Source organism: Homarus americanus, unplaced genomic scaffold (genome assembly GCF_018991925.1).
Source record: "Homarus americanus isolate GMGI-L3 unplaced genomic scaffold, GMGI_Hamer_2.0 scaffold44060, whole genome shotgun sequence".
NCBI classification, from domain to species: domain Eukaryota; kingdom Metazoa; phylum Arthropoda; class Malacostraca; order Decapoda; family Nephropidae; genus Homarus; species Homarus americanus.
Window position 1 is genome coordinate 1,348,531 of NW_024756871.1, and position 15,908 is coordinate 1,364,438.

Consider the following 15,908-nt stretch of genomic DNA (forward strand, 5'->3'; position numbering starts at 1 on the left):
TGTTGGTTGTTTCTTGGAGGGTCCCTTCAAGTCCTTGTGTGAACTGGCAGGATAGTTCCCATCTTTTCGGTTATATGAGTGATGTTATTCTCTCGCGTATAATGGTTCCGGGCTGATTGTGTTAATGGTGATGCTTCTTGGCCACCAGCTGTGTGATATATTGTTGTTTGCCTGTAATAGCTCCTGTAAAATAGGGTCTTGTGTTGGGTGTAGTTTGTCCCATATCGCTTTTGCTTGTTTGTGTGTTTGTATGTTAATTGTGTCTATGTTATGTTCGATGTGTATGTCTCGTATTTTTTGACTGTATGGCGGCCCTTTGTTTTGCTGCTCTTCTTAGTGCTGTATTTTGGACTGCTTGTAGCTTGAGTTTGTTTGTTTTAGTTATTGTGTTTAGTGGAATTGGTGATTATTCAAGGTGTGGTCTGACGAGTGATTCGTATAGATGAAGCTGTGTTTTGGTGTTTAGTTTTCTAAAGCGACGGAGTTTGGTTAGTTGTAGTTTGGCTTTCGTCAATCTCTCTCTCATGTGTTGGTGTATACCGTTTCTGGTGATTTTGAGTCCCAGTGTTTTCCCACTTTCTCCATATGGTAACTGTTGATTGTTGATAATGATCGGGTATGGATTTGTTTTAGCAATGTATATAATCTTTAGTTTTGGGATGTTGGTTTCGATTTTCCATTTACTAGTTGTTAATTGCTTCAATTTCTATTCCTGTTCTTATGGCCATTATTTGTTTAGATCTCCCCGGATATTGTATTATTTGTGTGATATCGTCTGTGTATGCTATGTAGTCCGACTAAGTCTTGGGTCAGGTATGTCTGCTGTGTATATTGTGTACAGTGTAGGTGAAATGTTGCTGCCCTGTGGGACTCCACTGTGTAGGTTGAAGGTTTGTCCGGTGTAGTTGTCTATAATGAGTTTGGCTTGTCTGTTTTTAGGCATGTCAAGTTGAATTATTTTATATTTGAGGCCTTCGTGCCACACTTTTTCGAAAGCTTTTGATACATCTCTGAGAACGACATTGCACTGGTTTTTATTGCTGAGGGCGTTAGCCATTGTTTCGTAAATTAATGCAATAGCCGTGCTTGTGCCTCGGTTCTTCCGGAATCCATGTTGTCTGGGGGTTATATTTGTTTTGCTGTTCTAGATAATTTCTGGGTCTGTTGTTGACCTTCACGGCGAGGCTGGGGGGTATTTATACGATTCTGCCGGATCAGGATCAGAGGTGTGAGGTGAGCGGCGCCTCTGATTGTCTGGGCGAAGACGGGAGAGGAGCTGTAGGGAAGGCAGGTCACTACAATACCTTTGTAAAAATTAATTAATTACAGAACTTGAACTATGAAAACCGCCTGAGAAGCTAAAGATTTCATCGAAGGTACACTGCTGGGTAAGTAAGGTTATGAAAAACACGTTGTGAGCATTAAACAATAAAATGTTTCCTACTGAGAATGCCTGCATCAACAGTACCATTAAAGTATTAAACTGTTACAGACAAGAAGATAAATATCAAAGCTGAGACAGAACAACTTCGGGTAACGTACTGTAGCAGTGTGGTATTGCTTATCGCAGCAGGCAGTATCTTTAAAGTTTAAAAACACTGCGACAAATCAAAGACCACTGGACACGCAAGGGCAGATAAAGATGTCATGTGCGATGTCAAAGCTCTTAATGATGTAGCAAAGTTGAGGAAACAGATATAGCAGTTGTTGCTGGCTGAATAATTTGGCTGCAACAGCCAGTGCTCACTCGCTTCACTATCGAGTAGCGTTCTACAAACGTATGCATTCGGGTCTCGGCACACAGGTCTTCTTTGTTTCAGAATGCACTTCAGGAACCAAAGAATGTTGTACAAAACTGCAATCCATATATTATCTGTAAAGGTAACAACAAGGAATATTTTTCTACATTTTTAATTTGCTGATGTTTGTAGAACAGATTCATATTTAGTTAGACATACAATTGCTTTTCTCCTCCAGTGTTGTCCAGAAAATCTCCCACAATGAAAATTAATTTCTCAGTTCCTTGACCATACAACGTTATAGATTTATATAATCTATGACAGTTTCATAAATTCTATATATATTTTTTTATCATATTCGCCACTTATCAGCTTACTAGCCGTTTGGGCGGTTTATCCAGTGTTAGTACAGGAGGAAACCTGTGGTGAGGGTCACAACATACTTCTCACGTGTGTCTGGGCCGAGGCTCGAACCCTTGACATATTGGTGAGAGTTTAGCGTGTTACCGCTGTACGAATTCGGTGGAAGATCAGGATAGATAAATTTATCGATAGATTATAGGGTTTACTGACTAGTAACCCAGTCTCTTTGTCCCATTCCTGTCTGGGCTTATCTTTCTTCAATGCAGAAGCCGCGACAAAACTTCCAAAGAGTATCGCTGGTTAGGATCGGGGTTGGTGGCGTGACTCATCCATCGTTGTACGTCACGGGTAAGATGGTGTACGTTGCCCTTAACAAGAAACTGCAAAAGGCGACCCACGCTGTATACATCGGCCTGGGAGGTCAGTGGACGGTTCTTGACCACCTCAGGGGCCATGTAGGAAGGTGCCACTGTTCCCGGAGTGAAGGAGATGAATCCTCCGATCTTTGTAGCCAGACCGAAGTCAATGAGAGTGGTACGAATCCCTATGGCGGTGCTTTGGATGCAGATGTTGTCAGATTTGACATCAGTGTGCACCCATCCTCGCTCCTTCACCGCTAGCAGTATGTGGCTGACCTGTCGTACGATCTGGAGGCGCTGGGATAAGGTGCATTTGTGGGTTTCCAAGTACCTGGCCAAGGTCTCCCCGGCATACTCGGTAATGAGGGCGAGCCTCCAAGGACAAATTCCGATTACCTTCTGAAGATCGGGGACCCCCTGCAGGGCTGACAGGGCTTGGATTTCCGTCACTAGACTTTGAACACAACTGGTTTTATCTATGACGCTCTTGATGACCCACTGGCTGTTGGAGACTACAACCAAGTAGCAAGTGCCGTAAGTCCCGTCACCCAGAAGCCTTAAACAGGTAGGGTCGGCAATTAGCTCAAAGGTGCTAGAGCCAAACACACTGACGCCGTAGTCTTCACAAGCATCCCGCAGAGCTCGCACCGATTTCTCTGAAATCCTTAGGGTACACATTTTCCTGTTTGTCTTAGTTCTGTTGCTATTGGTGAAGGTAAATTATACCTATATCTGTCAGTGCACCGGTGAGTGTAAATGGGAGTGCCCGGAAATCGAACCACCTGACGTTTAGGAAGCGAGCTTTGATAATCTCCACAGTCTCTTTAGATGATCTAATAAATACTTACACCTGTTTGTCTGTATATAGTAAATATATTCAGTTGTGTGTCTGTGTGTATACTACTGTACTATGATGTATTTCTTTGTGCATGGCAGTGAGACGTGATACCTCCCTCAGTGTCAAAATGTGACTGAATTACTCAGGATAGGCAAACTGTACTACAAGCTTTGTCACTAATTTTTTTTAAACTAAAAAGAAAAAAAAAATGTTGTATACCTGAAATTAAAAAAAAATATGTCCCGTTTCCAAATCGGCATAGAAGGCTGGAAAACTTGTCGGACAGCCCGCTCCCCGCCAACAGAATATCATAAGTAAAGGTGATACTCCCTCCCTCACCAGCAGAGAACGGGGGTGTTTACTCTGAAACTTTGCCCGACAGCACCATCAAGCTTATTTACTTATACGTCACCAGTGAAGCCATAACCCAAGTTTTTTGCAAATTGTGTTGGAGAAGAGAAAATAGACGATTTTTAAGATAATTTAAGCTTTTAATGAGACAATGATAACCAGTCTCGGCCATAATAATGTGCACCCGAGTCCTCTAATAGTTTGGTTTGTCGGCCTTTAGCAACTTGTACTAGAGATGTCACGTTCTCAAGCTATGTATCTGTATTATATCACTGGCGAGCTTGTGAGACATCCAAAACTCATTAGCAAATGAAAACCAACTGTAGTTTTTGGCGTTTGTTAAGTGATGTGAAACAGATGCTAATTGTTATTCGGATGGAAGAAGAGAGAGGAGGGCAACGAGGTGGTGGGGGAGGGGAGATCGTGTGAGTTGGTAGATGGTAGAGTGGAGTGGGGCGGGGCCAAACCACAGGCAGCCCGCCCTTCTCCACTCCACCCCCCACTGCTCAACACATCACGTACGTCACCGACGACGGCCGGGCGCGAACTGCCCAACTCCTGACAGCGCGCCATAATTATGGGTGCTGTGCCCAACACCAGCGTGGCACCTCTCTTACACTACAATGGCTACCCACACCGATGCTAATTTCATGGTTTAAGGCTTTCTGCACTTAGGTGTATGTCATGTGGTATATCGGCCAGGAGCTGATAATGAATGATCTTTTAATGAGAGCATAGTGGGAACAAACACAAGGGGGTGAGATTACAACGTGTCGCCGCCAGCCTCACGTGACGAGCGCGCGTCTCCACAAAATGGTAGGTGGCAACGACAACACCCACCACCACACGTGACCCTATTAACACATGTCCCTGTGTCAGTAATATATAGACTCCTATAGTTATAGTTCTACGGACCAGTTATTCTGCGAACCTTCAGGTGCTCTTTGTTTTTAATATTCATTCATCTATTCGTCCAGGTAGAGCGTGAGAGTCAGGAAAAGATGCAAGATGGAAAACTTATGTACCTTAACCTGCTTGGTTAAGGTACAAACTTCATGATTCAGTCACTCTATGGAACTTACTGACGCAAAATCGATACAAATTTAATAAATACTGACAAAGCAAACCTATGCTGTAACTAGACCTATAAAGAGCTGAACCAACTAATCCTTATAAAGCTAACCAAAACAACCTCAAAAAACGAACATAACTAAATCTAACTCTGCTGATCCTAAGTCCACCTCATGAAACTGAACCAATCCTGACCAAGTGATCATAATTTGACAGTAAAATTTTATAAGATGAGGAAACGGTAAAAGCAGTCCGTGCCTCGGGTCTTAGTGGTGAGCGTGTACGTCGAGGACTTATGTTCCTCTGTCAGTTGTGTGGCGACTATAGTCGTATCAGGGTGGGGGGAGGCAGTTGCACCCCCACCCACCCATCACTTTATGAGGCCCTGTTGCCGTCATACCCACCACGGACCGCAGCGCTCGTCCGGCCATACCGTGAGTGCTCAAAGGGTTAAAGTGGTGGGGGGAGGAGGGGACACAGGTGCCGATTACTTTATTCTTCAACACCTCGACTGGAAGTTATGCTGGGTAGTATTTTCTATTTTCTCTGTCTATGTATGATGAGTGGGTGATGCTGAAGGCAGTGATGGTATATGATATAAGTTAAGTTTGGCAGAAGAGTGGAAAATGGGTGACTTCAACAAGGACGGGGTTTATGAGTCGCTGTCATTGGTGAAGGTAAAATGGTCAGCCACGTATTGTGGTAAGGCGGGTGACGGGGGTGTGTGGCGGTGAAGACACCTCCTCCCCGACCCCACTACCTGCTGCTGCTACTGTTGCCACCACAGCTGGGGAGAACACAAGGGGCAGGGTGGACTGTAACGGGGAGGGGACGATGGAGGCGTGGCTAACGGAGGGACGAACAAATCCTTAATTTATTCCTTCTCTTAATGATAATTGATTTAAGATAATTAATGCTATACTGCCGCTCATTACGGGCCGTAGATTCATGCCTCGTTTCAATAAGAAGTGACTAGTAGTGGATAGTATTGCTATTTTTGTGGAATTTAACGATTGATAATAATAATAATAAATACTCGCTAATACAGACAGCCACTCATTAATTTGTCCATGAGAATCAAGCCATGATGTTTAATGGCAAATAAATAATACAAACTAATCATGAATGAGGTAAACACTGTTATAATATTCACCCAAAAGCAGAAATATCTACGGTTTATTTACCATCGCAAGTAAACATCCTGCGGGGTGTGTTGAGCGCCACCACCAGCCAGGCTCCGCCCCGCCCTGTCTCAGTTCCCGCCCCCGCTGTTCACTCCACCTTCCCTTGTACGTTTTATGTTCCTCTGTTTCTTTCTACGTTTGTACATTTTGCTATTCGTTTGCTTGTTTAATTTCTCAGAAGGCCAAGATATATTTTTCATGAAATTGAAATAACCTTCTCCACCACACGAAAAGCACGAAAGCAGTAGATGCTTGCGTAGGAATTATTTATCTTTCTAGACAAGACTAACTTGCAGGAGAGGCCACGCTCTCAACTACCTTGACAGAGTTACATAAGAGGCTAGCTCGTGTGCCTACGCGGGCCACTACAATGACTAACTACATCCTTGATGTAGTCACGTGTCTGTCTACACACGTATAGCGACGTTATTTCAGTGCTGTTACTGTGTTTACTTGTGTTCTTGCATTGTAATACACCTCTGCACTTATAAATATAATGGGTTCTATCGCAGCAACAATTTTAATCATGATATTAGCATTATTACAGTTTTCATTATATGTCCTAAAATTGATAGTTTACTTATATAATTGATAGTTTTATTAACCACATGACTAATAATATTAATTACAGGAGTTATAGTAACTGCATTTTTACAACTGACATTAAAATATAATTGCACTTCGAGGGCAGTTAGTATACTGTATATAAATTAATGGCCAAATTTTTTCGGTGATTCGAATTAATTTCTTGAGTTAAAACCGTAATTGTGATGCTTTAACTCGAAGTAAATGAGGTGGTGTTATCGTGTCCCTGAATTATAAGATAAAGCTTTTGTTTTATTTTACAGGTGTCTCCGCAAGGTGGATAGCCCACCTGCTGTTAACCTCCTCCTCTATTTCCCACTTCTGAACTTTACCTTGTACTGTACCCTTCTTGCACTCTCAGGGCTAGTGCTCTCTTCTCTCTGTATAACCAACCAACCAACCTATACAGGTGATGTAACATTCAGCACATTCCTTCAATACAAATTCTATATTCAATAATGGCCTAGTGTCATGTTATCGAGGTAGAACGGCGTTTATAGTGACTTGTTGATTTATTTCTGCAATGTAATGTCATGCAAAAGACATTGTGGATTATTGATTAGAATCGACGTCCTATTTACTATTACTGAAATGTGTGTACTTGTTATACGTATAGTATATGCTGAAGCAATGTAAATTTATTTGACGATTTCTCGCTTGATAAATACATGCCTATATTACCCCATTACTGTTGCATTCTAGACAAACCCAACATACCTAGTAGACTCCGCAATCATGCATAAGAGAGATACTATACATTATTATAATTACGTGGATCTGAACTTGGTAATATTCAAAATTAATTTCCCTTTTGAAGTTTAGTTGACCGAGATATGGAGCTGACTGTCTGGTCATTTTGACGTGGTATCCAAAACCTGTTCAAATGTCATGCTTAATTTAGTCTCCCCATTTTTCATATAACATTTGTAAAGGAAATAGTTTGCTTCGGTTTTCACATATGCTGTATTGGCAGGCTTTCGATATTGGTTATGTAGACACTAAGAGCTCCGGGTAGCATACGAAGAAACATCAAAGTTAATCCTCAAAGAAACAAAGAAAACCAGTACAGTCACAGAGAATGAAGGTAGATTTGGGAGGTCACCGGGGACTTATGGGGCACTGTCGGGTGGTGGCGAGAGAGGCAGCGATTCTTCTCCCCAGCAGCACATGTCCCGGGGAGCGACCGTGTCTGCTGGTGGTGGTGATGTTGGTGGCTGGGGACGATAGTGCCAGCCAGCCACCCAGCCAAAAGAAAATGGATGGACGCTCGGAAGGCGGGGACAAGAGCTGTAACAGTGGGATTATCTTGTGACGCATAGATTGGGTAAAACATTTTTTGTTTTTTATAAATACAATTGATTAATTCTAAATTTCAAATATACATATGATTAAGAAGCAGTGATAAAATATTTAATGATTTTCTGTTTTTTGTCTGAATGTGAATATGGTGTCGAATGTCTACACAAATTCATGAAATATAAACGCTGTTTTTTTTATTTAAATATCACCATATGAAAAGGCAATTTAAACATTATTAGCCGGAGTATATCCTGCGGTACACGAGTTGGCATAAGTACCACTGACTCCCATCTAACATAAAGATATAGAGTCAGAAAGAGTTACACTGTACATGTCTGTATCACACCTTGGAGTAGCTCTGTGGCGAGACACACCACCCCCCAATCACAAAGATGAGGAATATCCCTCAGCATCACTGAGACCTTAAGGGACCCTCCAACAAACCCTAAAACAGCACATTCCCTTGGATCGCATTTTTTTTTTTTTTTTATTGGGCACCCCCCCTCCCCCCTACATCCTTGTGTAAGGTGAAGCGCAGAAGCGTTTACAGCGCTCAACAGGGAAGCATGCTAAGTTCATGCTTGCCTTATGTCTCATGAGTTAAGGGCGTAGAAGCCTGAAGAGTCAATGGTTTATGTCTAAGCAAGTTATTGGAAGTTCCAACAACTTGTCCCTGAATACGAATTCGCAACTTTCGACTTACAGCAGGTACCTACTGTGCTGCTAGGTGAACAGGGACGAAGGGGACTAGGAAGAGTGTCCAAACAACTTCCGCCGGCCCGGGGGTTCGCACTTTAAACTAGCTTAGCTTAGCTTATCTAACCTCCATTGCCCCTGGTGGACTGCGGGACGTCTGTCACTGGTTAAGCCACAAACCAGCCTCCGCAAGGTGGAAAGCCCACCTGCTATCATTCTTTTTCTGTACTTCCTTTTTCTTAACTATACCTTGCCCTAAATCTCCTTGTTCACCTCAGAGCCACGGCTCTCTTATCTTGGTGTTCTGACTGACTGACTCCAGGGTGACAGAGACAACCTGTAGCTCTCTCTGACTGTACATCTCTGTGTAATCTGCCTCTGAAGATGTGTTTAATACACGAAAGCGCTTAAGCAACATTTTAGTTTTCTTTTTCCTACGTGGTTAAAAGATTCACACATGATTGTCACGCATCATATTCGTGATTTCTTCGTATATATATATATATATATATATATATATATATATATATATATATATATATATATATATATATATATATATATATATATATATATATATATATATATATATACAGCTGAAAGATGGCATCACTGTAAAGTAATATTTACACAAAGGTCGACAAGTCGCTCAAGAACAGTCTACTAGCCCATGCTGAGGAATAAGGAATAACTAGCAGGGCTTCAAAACTGCCCCCGACAAAATTATCAAGAACAATGGAAGGATCCTACACAGCCCATTGCCCTCCTCTCGGCATGGCCACCTTAATAGTGGGTGAACATTAGGTAAATAAAGTTAAATTTGGTTTAAAGTTGCTAGATTATATTGCTTCGTAACGTTTTAAAAATAAGTAAGTTAGCAATCTACTTTTATCATACAGTTCTTAAACATTAAAAAATTTGCTCTTCAGTATACACCATTCACGAAGTAAATAATTATCATAGAAATGCCCGCCACAATAATACATTAGGCATCCAGTTTATAGTTTATACGTATCAAAGTCAAAAGAAGAATATAACAATTATCAGAATGCTGTATCGTCATAATTAGTTCTTCATGTTTGAATTGATTATAGAATTCTGTACTTTGAATCCATTTCTTCTTTTTCTTATGTAATTTAAATTTTAGATTATTACACAGTTTCGTCGTTTTACTAATTCATTGTCTGAATCTGTATAGCGTAGCGTAAACTGACTATGTAAAGTTCGTGAAGTAACAGCCTATGCGTAATATACATACATATGCTGTATAATGCGTTAGAAAACTCGGTCAAGTTCCTTCCACTTACTTCTAACCACTAGTCCGAAATCGCTCTTTGTCTTGTTGCTTCTAGATTTATAAATTAGATTTATTTTCAATTTAAAAACTGAATTAAGCTAACCCAATTTTTAAGAAACTTTCTGAATTAATCTACACCTGGCCTAATTATTAGTCACAATTATAACACGAGCCTACTAAAGTGTTTCTCAACTGAACCAATTCACTTATTTCAAAAGTTTTATCAGAGGATTTATGTCTTTAGTATATTTTCAGTTTATGCTTTCTGTATTCCCAATAGTAATTATTATTTTTATTTATTATTATTATTATTGAGATGTCTATAAACTGTTTCCATACTCTTACAATGTCTCACTTCAAAAAGCTGGTCTTCCGACATTTTCGTGGTGTAGATTAATATAATCCTTTTCTCTTCTATTTTTGTATTTACTTTTACTCTTAGTTTTTCGTCCCCCGAGGCTCCGTTGTGGATTGGTGACCTGTGCCCAGGTGGGCTATCCCGGGGAAAAAAAAAAAAAAAAAAACAGCAACTTCGTATATTAGTTCATTGTTACTCTCTTGTAATCTCAATGAAAAAAAAATGCGCTTGTATAATATAAATACATAAATTCGTGATTTTAGCTTCTAAGTTACCTGAAATATTTTTGTTCAAAGCTACTTTCATTTTCATCTAAACTGTATCTGCCATTCTTAGATGAAAGTGTTGATACTAAGGACCAAATATAAATAATTACTTACTTTTACTTTTCTACTTCTATCCTCTTCACCACGGTCGGTCACATCTCTGTTATGCACTGTTGGCAAGTACTGGACATGCACCAGCTCCTGAATGTATCTGAACCTGCTCCAGTGTTGGTCAAGTCTGGTCTTGAAAGAGCTCACACTCGGTGCCGTCACAACACTCTCTGGTAGATTGTTCCAAGAGTTCATAATTCTCACTTACTCACTCACAGTTTTTTGGACTTGTGACTTTTTCAACCTTGAGCTGCGACCCCTTGTGGTGGCGGGCGTCCGCCAGCTCCAGGCATGGACACTCGACTGAGTAGTGCTCCTTGAGATGTGATACACCTCAATTAGGTCACCCCATGCCCGTCTGTAGTATAAGCGAGGTAGTTGCTGGCGCTCTAATCTCTCTGGGTAACTGAGGTGCCAAAGTGGAGGCACCAGTCTGGTGGCCCTGCTTTGGACATTTTCAATCAACTGACAGTCCTTAGCATATCTCGGGGACCAGACTGGGTGATAGTACTCCAGACGGGGAAGCCTTACTCATGAAGATCGTTACGAGGGACTAACCATCTAGATATCTGATCGACCTTCTAATAAGACCTACTACTAGTTTAGCTGTTTGGTTCACCTTCTTCTCACAATAGCCAGAGAATTTTAGTTCGTTGTCAACATGCACGCCTAGGTCCTTTTTTAATTCAGTACATTATGATTTAGCTACAGCACGTATATACAATAGTTCACTTACAGTAGAAAATTAAAAAAAAAATTTTTGGTTTCACATCATGTTATTTTGATGGGACAAATTCAAATTCAAATTCAAAACATTTATTGACAATTACACCAAAAGGAGCTGGTTAGCATGCTAACTAGCCAGCCCAAAACTAGTCTTAACAAGAGCTCTTTAGCATTCTACTAATCATAAATCAGATATGTATACAACAAATAGATATGCATAAAATCTACAATCTTATGTTAAACATTTGATGGGACAATGTTGCCTGCAGCCTGTGTGAACAAAAATAGAAAGGATAATCTTTAAGTTTATGAAGCTCTGTTGTGGGGTCGAGAGCAGAGGAGCCTGCCCTTCACCGCGGCACATGTCCTCGGCCAGCCCACTGTGACGTCATCACCTCTTCCATAGAAAACTGGGAAAAAATAACAAGGAGTATCTCATGTATCTTGAGTTGAAACGACAATTTGTGTACCTATACTGTTTATGTGTATGCTAAATACAGTGTGAATTCCTATTATGTTTCTTACTGATTAATCATCTTCCTAATGTTTTCAACAGTTCTTAAATACCCCCTTTGCACTTTATTCCCACGGAAATTCATAATATATAAACAATATTTTGCATTAAACCACTGCGTCATAACCTTCTACACCATCTCATTATAAATCGACATTCCATCAGATTACTTCGACAGACTTGTAGATATCACACCAACTGATCTCTAAAATACATAGTCAACCGTAGGTATAAATATGGGTGTCTTACGGTATTCGAACCCATACTTTTACTTACTTTTATCCTCTTCACCAATGATCGGCTCGTTAGCCGCTTGGGCGATCGGTCACGTCTCTATTACTTTTCATTTTCTTTTATTCTCTTCGCCAATGATCGGCTCGTTAGCCGCTTGGGCGATCGGTCACGCCTCTGTCACGCACTGTTGGCAAGTACTGGGCATGCACCAGCTCCTGAATGTGCCTGAACCCGCTCCAGTGTTGGTAAAGTCTTGTCTTGAAAGAGCTCACACTCGGTGCCGTCACAACACTTTCTGGTAGCTTGTTCCAAGAGTTCATAACTCTCACCCCGAAAAAGTTTGCCCTCACAGTTTTCTGGACAGTCTTCTAACAGTACGGTTTTCCGTTTTCGATAATGTTACCCTGTATATATTGTAATATTATCAGTATTATTAATATTTGCCCTATTGCCTCACATATTTTTATAAAAGGTCTGTACAGACACACTTTGTCTTACTGTTATGAAGCGTCTCGAGTATTGTTATATTCTTTTTTTTATGAAACTGATTCGAATGATACTTAATTGTTTCGAGTTTTGAACTGCTCAAAATAAACTGAAATGTAGTGAGAGTAAAGCTGAAGAAGGAGGAAGAAGATTGTTTAACGGATCAACAAGGAGAATACAGTTCAGTTGAGACGGGTCATGGGTTGTAGAGCGTGTTCCTTGTTCAATCGTTACTTTCTTGTGACAATTTTTGACTGTGTGAGTGTTCTAGGTTGCTCAAAATCTTAATTGTCTTAATTCTTTCATCGCCAAGTCCCCCGTGAAGTTGAGGACTACCCCTTAGCTAGTTGCAAAATACACAGAATCGGGCAGATATGTTTCAGTAAAACCTTAAATAGACAATATAGGTACATGAACAATTGTGAACAGTAAGTTAAATTAACCATGCTAACACAATTTATTCCTTAAAGTGCTATTCCAGTGTATGACGGACCAACGTGTGTGTGTGTGTTATGCTGGGTATATTTTGACGGTGGAAGGCTGAATGGTTATTAGGCCAAGAATACACAAAGTTCATAATTATGAGTTCAGGGATTAATTAAAATTTGAATTCGAAAATTAGTTGTTGATTGATTTAAGGATTATTAATTATCAATTAATTTAACATCAGTAGTCATCAATTAAATTTATAATATTCATTAATTTGCAACTGACGATTCGTAGCTTTCAATTGTTAGTATATAATATTATCATTGTTAATGAGATTAAGTTATTATTATTCATATTTCTATTGGAGATTAGTACTTAGTTGTTGTTGGTAAATTTTAATTGAACGAAGATTGGAAATTAGAAAATGGCTGACGATTATTAAGATATAAAAAATCAGAAACTGACAATAATTAATAAAACAATACAAGATTAGAAGTTAGAAAATAAATGAGGAATATCAAGAAGCTATTCATATTCAGATATTAAAACTAACTGATAATAACCAAGTTGGTGAGTTCGTGTCCCAGCTGGTTGAAGTGTTCAGCCATAAATGTGTCATCCCGAGCCAATGACGTGTCTCCACTTTACCCCAAGGCTCACTCTTAACACGCTGACTAACCATACCGCAACGCACCAGGAAAAACACATCCATTCTTTTCTAATTTAAGTGAGTAAATTGGCTTTCTAATTGGTGAAAATTTTTGAGGATAAGAAACAATGAAATTTCAAATGTATTCAGTGACTCGTGCTATTGGAACTTAATATTTTCATGTGTGTTTTAATATCAATGTGGTTTGGTAGTGTTGGTCATACATCTGGATAGCCTCTTACAGATCGACAAATCCTGAATTTATTTAATACTTGTTTTTCTTTATAGGATGATAAATGTTCTTCAGAAGTTTCAGTGACTGCGAACGGTCATTTTAGCTTCGAAATACATTATACAGAAATGTAATAGACCGTCTTCTAATTCTGCCGAAGAGGTGGAACTGAAGAATACCAAGATGGGTCACCGGGAGGGCATAACGGTGAGCGACGAGGAGAGCTGATGACCCGCGCTCCGCCAGAGGACTATTGGTGGCGAAACCCGCTATCCTCCCTTACCCGAACATAACAGTTTCCAAAGTAACACCTTATTGTGCATTAATGAGTTACACGTTGAATAGATTTTTGGTCTAATAGGTCTTGGCTTAATATGACGAAACCATTAAGCTCAGAGGCCCTTAGGATTAAATTAAGCTCAGTCGCCAGTATCAAGTCTGAGTGGTTCAGGATCCCAAACACTGAGCTCTTCGGGCATATTCGAAAATCTAGAGTGAAAGAGAAAAATTTTAGTGATTATGAAGCTGAGGGAGTCAGTACAATTGTTTAGATGTATTGTAATCTGATATTATTATAGAAAAAAATTATCACGCAGAAGAGACTGGGTTATAATTTGAGTATATAAGAGATCTTATTAATGTTTAATGGAAGTCAGAGCTCAGAATCAAGTTCCCTGCCTACAATGTATCACTTTTTCAATATATTTTAAATTAAACTAAAACATACACATGTATCTGAATAAAAAATGCCTGGTGACTTTTAAAAGACTTAGTCTTTGAGATGAGATGTGATCAGAGTGTGTTTCTCTCACACATCTGTCAACTCTACACTTAACGAGGGGAAATTTTCCTAAAGTAGTAATGATCAGGTTAGGTTAGTTAGGTTATATTATATTAGGTTAAGTTAGGTTTAGAGTATTTAACCTTTGATAAGATCCACCTAACCTACTTAACCTAACCGAACCTAGCCTTTCCAGGTAACGCATTGTGTTTAATCATCAGGTGAAATAAGCTGGTGGCTAATCCTCAGGTGATGTAAATTTAACCCTTTCATATTGCATATTTGGAGGACTCAGGCGTAAGGGGATCATAAACCTATTGTCATTTTCAAAACCAAAATTTCGGTTAAAAGATTAATCCTGAATTTCATGGAGATCTCATCTGTATAGATAATTCTTAATATAACTGTAGATGAGATGATGATGGTGAGAGTAGAGGAGGTGGTGAAGATGGAGGGGATAGGGAGTGCCTGAGGCGCTGGTAGACACGACTACCTGTACCACCCCGTGTCAGTTCCTCCGACCTGCTCTCTCTCTCTCTCTCTCTCTCTCTCTCTCTCTCTCTTTCTCTCTCTCTCTCTCTCTCTCTTTGCCCCAATGCTTCCCTGTTGGGTGCTGTAAACAGGATGCAAGGAAGTGCCCAATAAACTAGCCTCCTCGCGGGAAATTTGAAGAAAAATATGAAATCTTTCTCTATCTCTCTCCGACACCTTCCATTAAGTGCTGTTCCAACATTATCGTCGTCTGAACAATGTCCTCAACCTTTGTGGAGTACACGTTGGACTTCACATTACCCCAAAGAAAAATATTGATCGGGGTAACAACATCCTGGATTTTTTCCAAGAGGATGAGGCGACTGACCATCATAGTTTGTAGGTGGTGGCCACAAGAGGTGGCCCTCCCTGTATCTTCAGTGCTTATTTTCCTCACAATCCCTCCTGTTATTTTCTCGAACATGGCGGCGTTTGGAGGGATATAATCACCCTGGAACCACATGTCTTCCTCTTCACTTACAGAGAGATGTTTATCCTTCAGTAGCTGTATGAGTCTCCCTTATCTATTGGTCATGCAGTTATATCTTAAGTCATACTGATAAAGAAATAGTCAGGAATTGTACAGTACTGTAAAACAATGTCCATTTTCCCGCATACTCCTACTTACACCATCTTCACACTTCGAAGATGAAAGGATTAAGTTATCGTACTCCAATGGTTCAGCTATCGTACTCCAAGGGTTCAGCTATCGTACTCCAATGGTTCAGCTATCGTACTCCAATGGTTCAGCTATCGTACTCCAAGGGTTCAGTTATCGCACACAAAGAGCTAAACTATCGTAGTCAACG

The 15,908-nt window shown here is 40.1% G+C and overlaps 1 protein-coding gene across 1 annotated transcript; it reads right to left on the reverse strand.

Annotated features, from left to right (window-relative positions):
• Positions 1–2,359: 2,359 nt before the first annotated feature.
• On the reverse strand, positions 2,360–3,139 carry LOC121856952 (probable CTD kinase subunit alpha homolog). The gene has a single exon (XM_042352743.1). It carries the CDS (start codon positions 3,137–3,139, stop codon positions 2,360–2,362), a length of 780 nt encoding a protein of 259 aa, XP_042208677.1.
• Positions 3,140–15,908: the final 12,769 nt, after the last annotated feature.

Excerpts from the sequence above, each read along its gene's own strand:
- LOC121856952 (XM_042352743.1), bottom strand. The coding sequence starts at position 3,139 with ATGTGTACCCTAAGGATTTCAGAGAAATCGGTGCGAGCTCTGCGGGAT.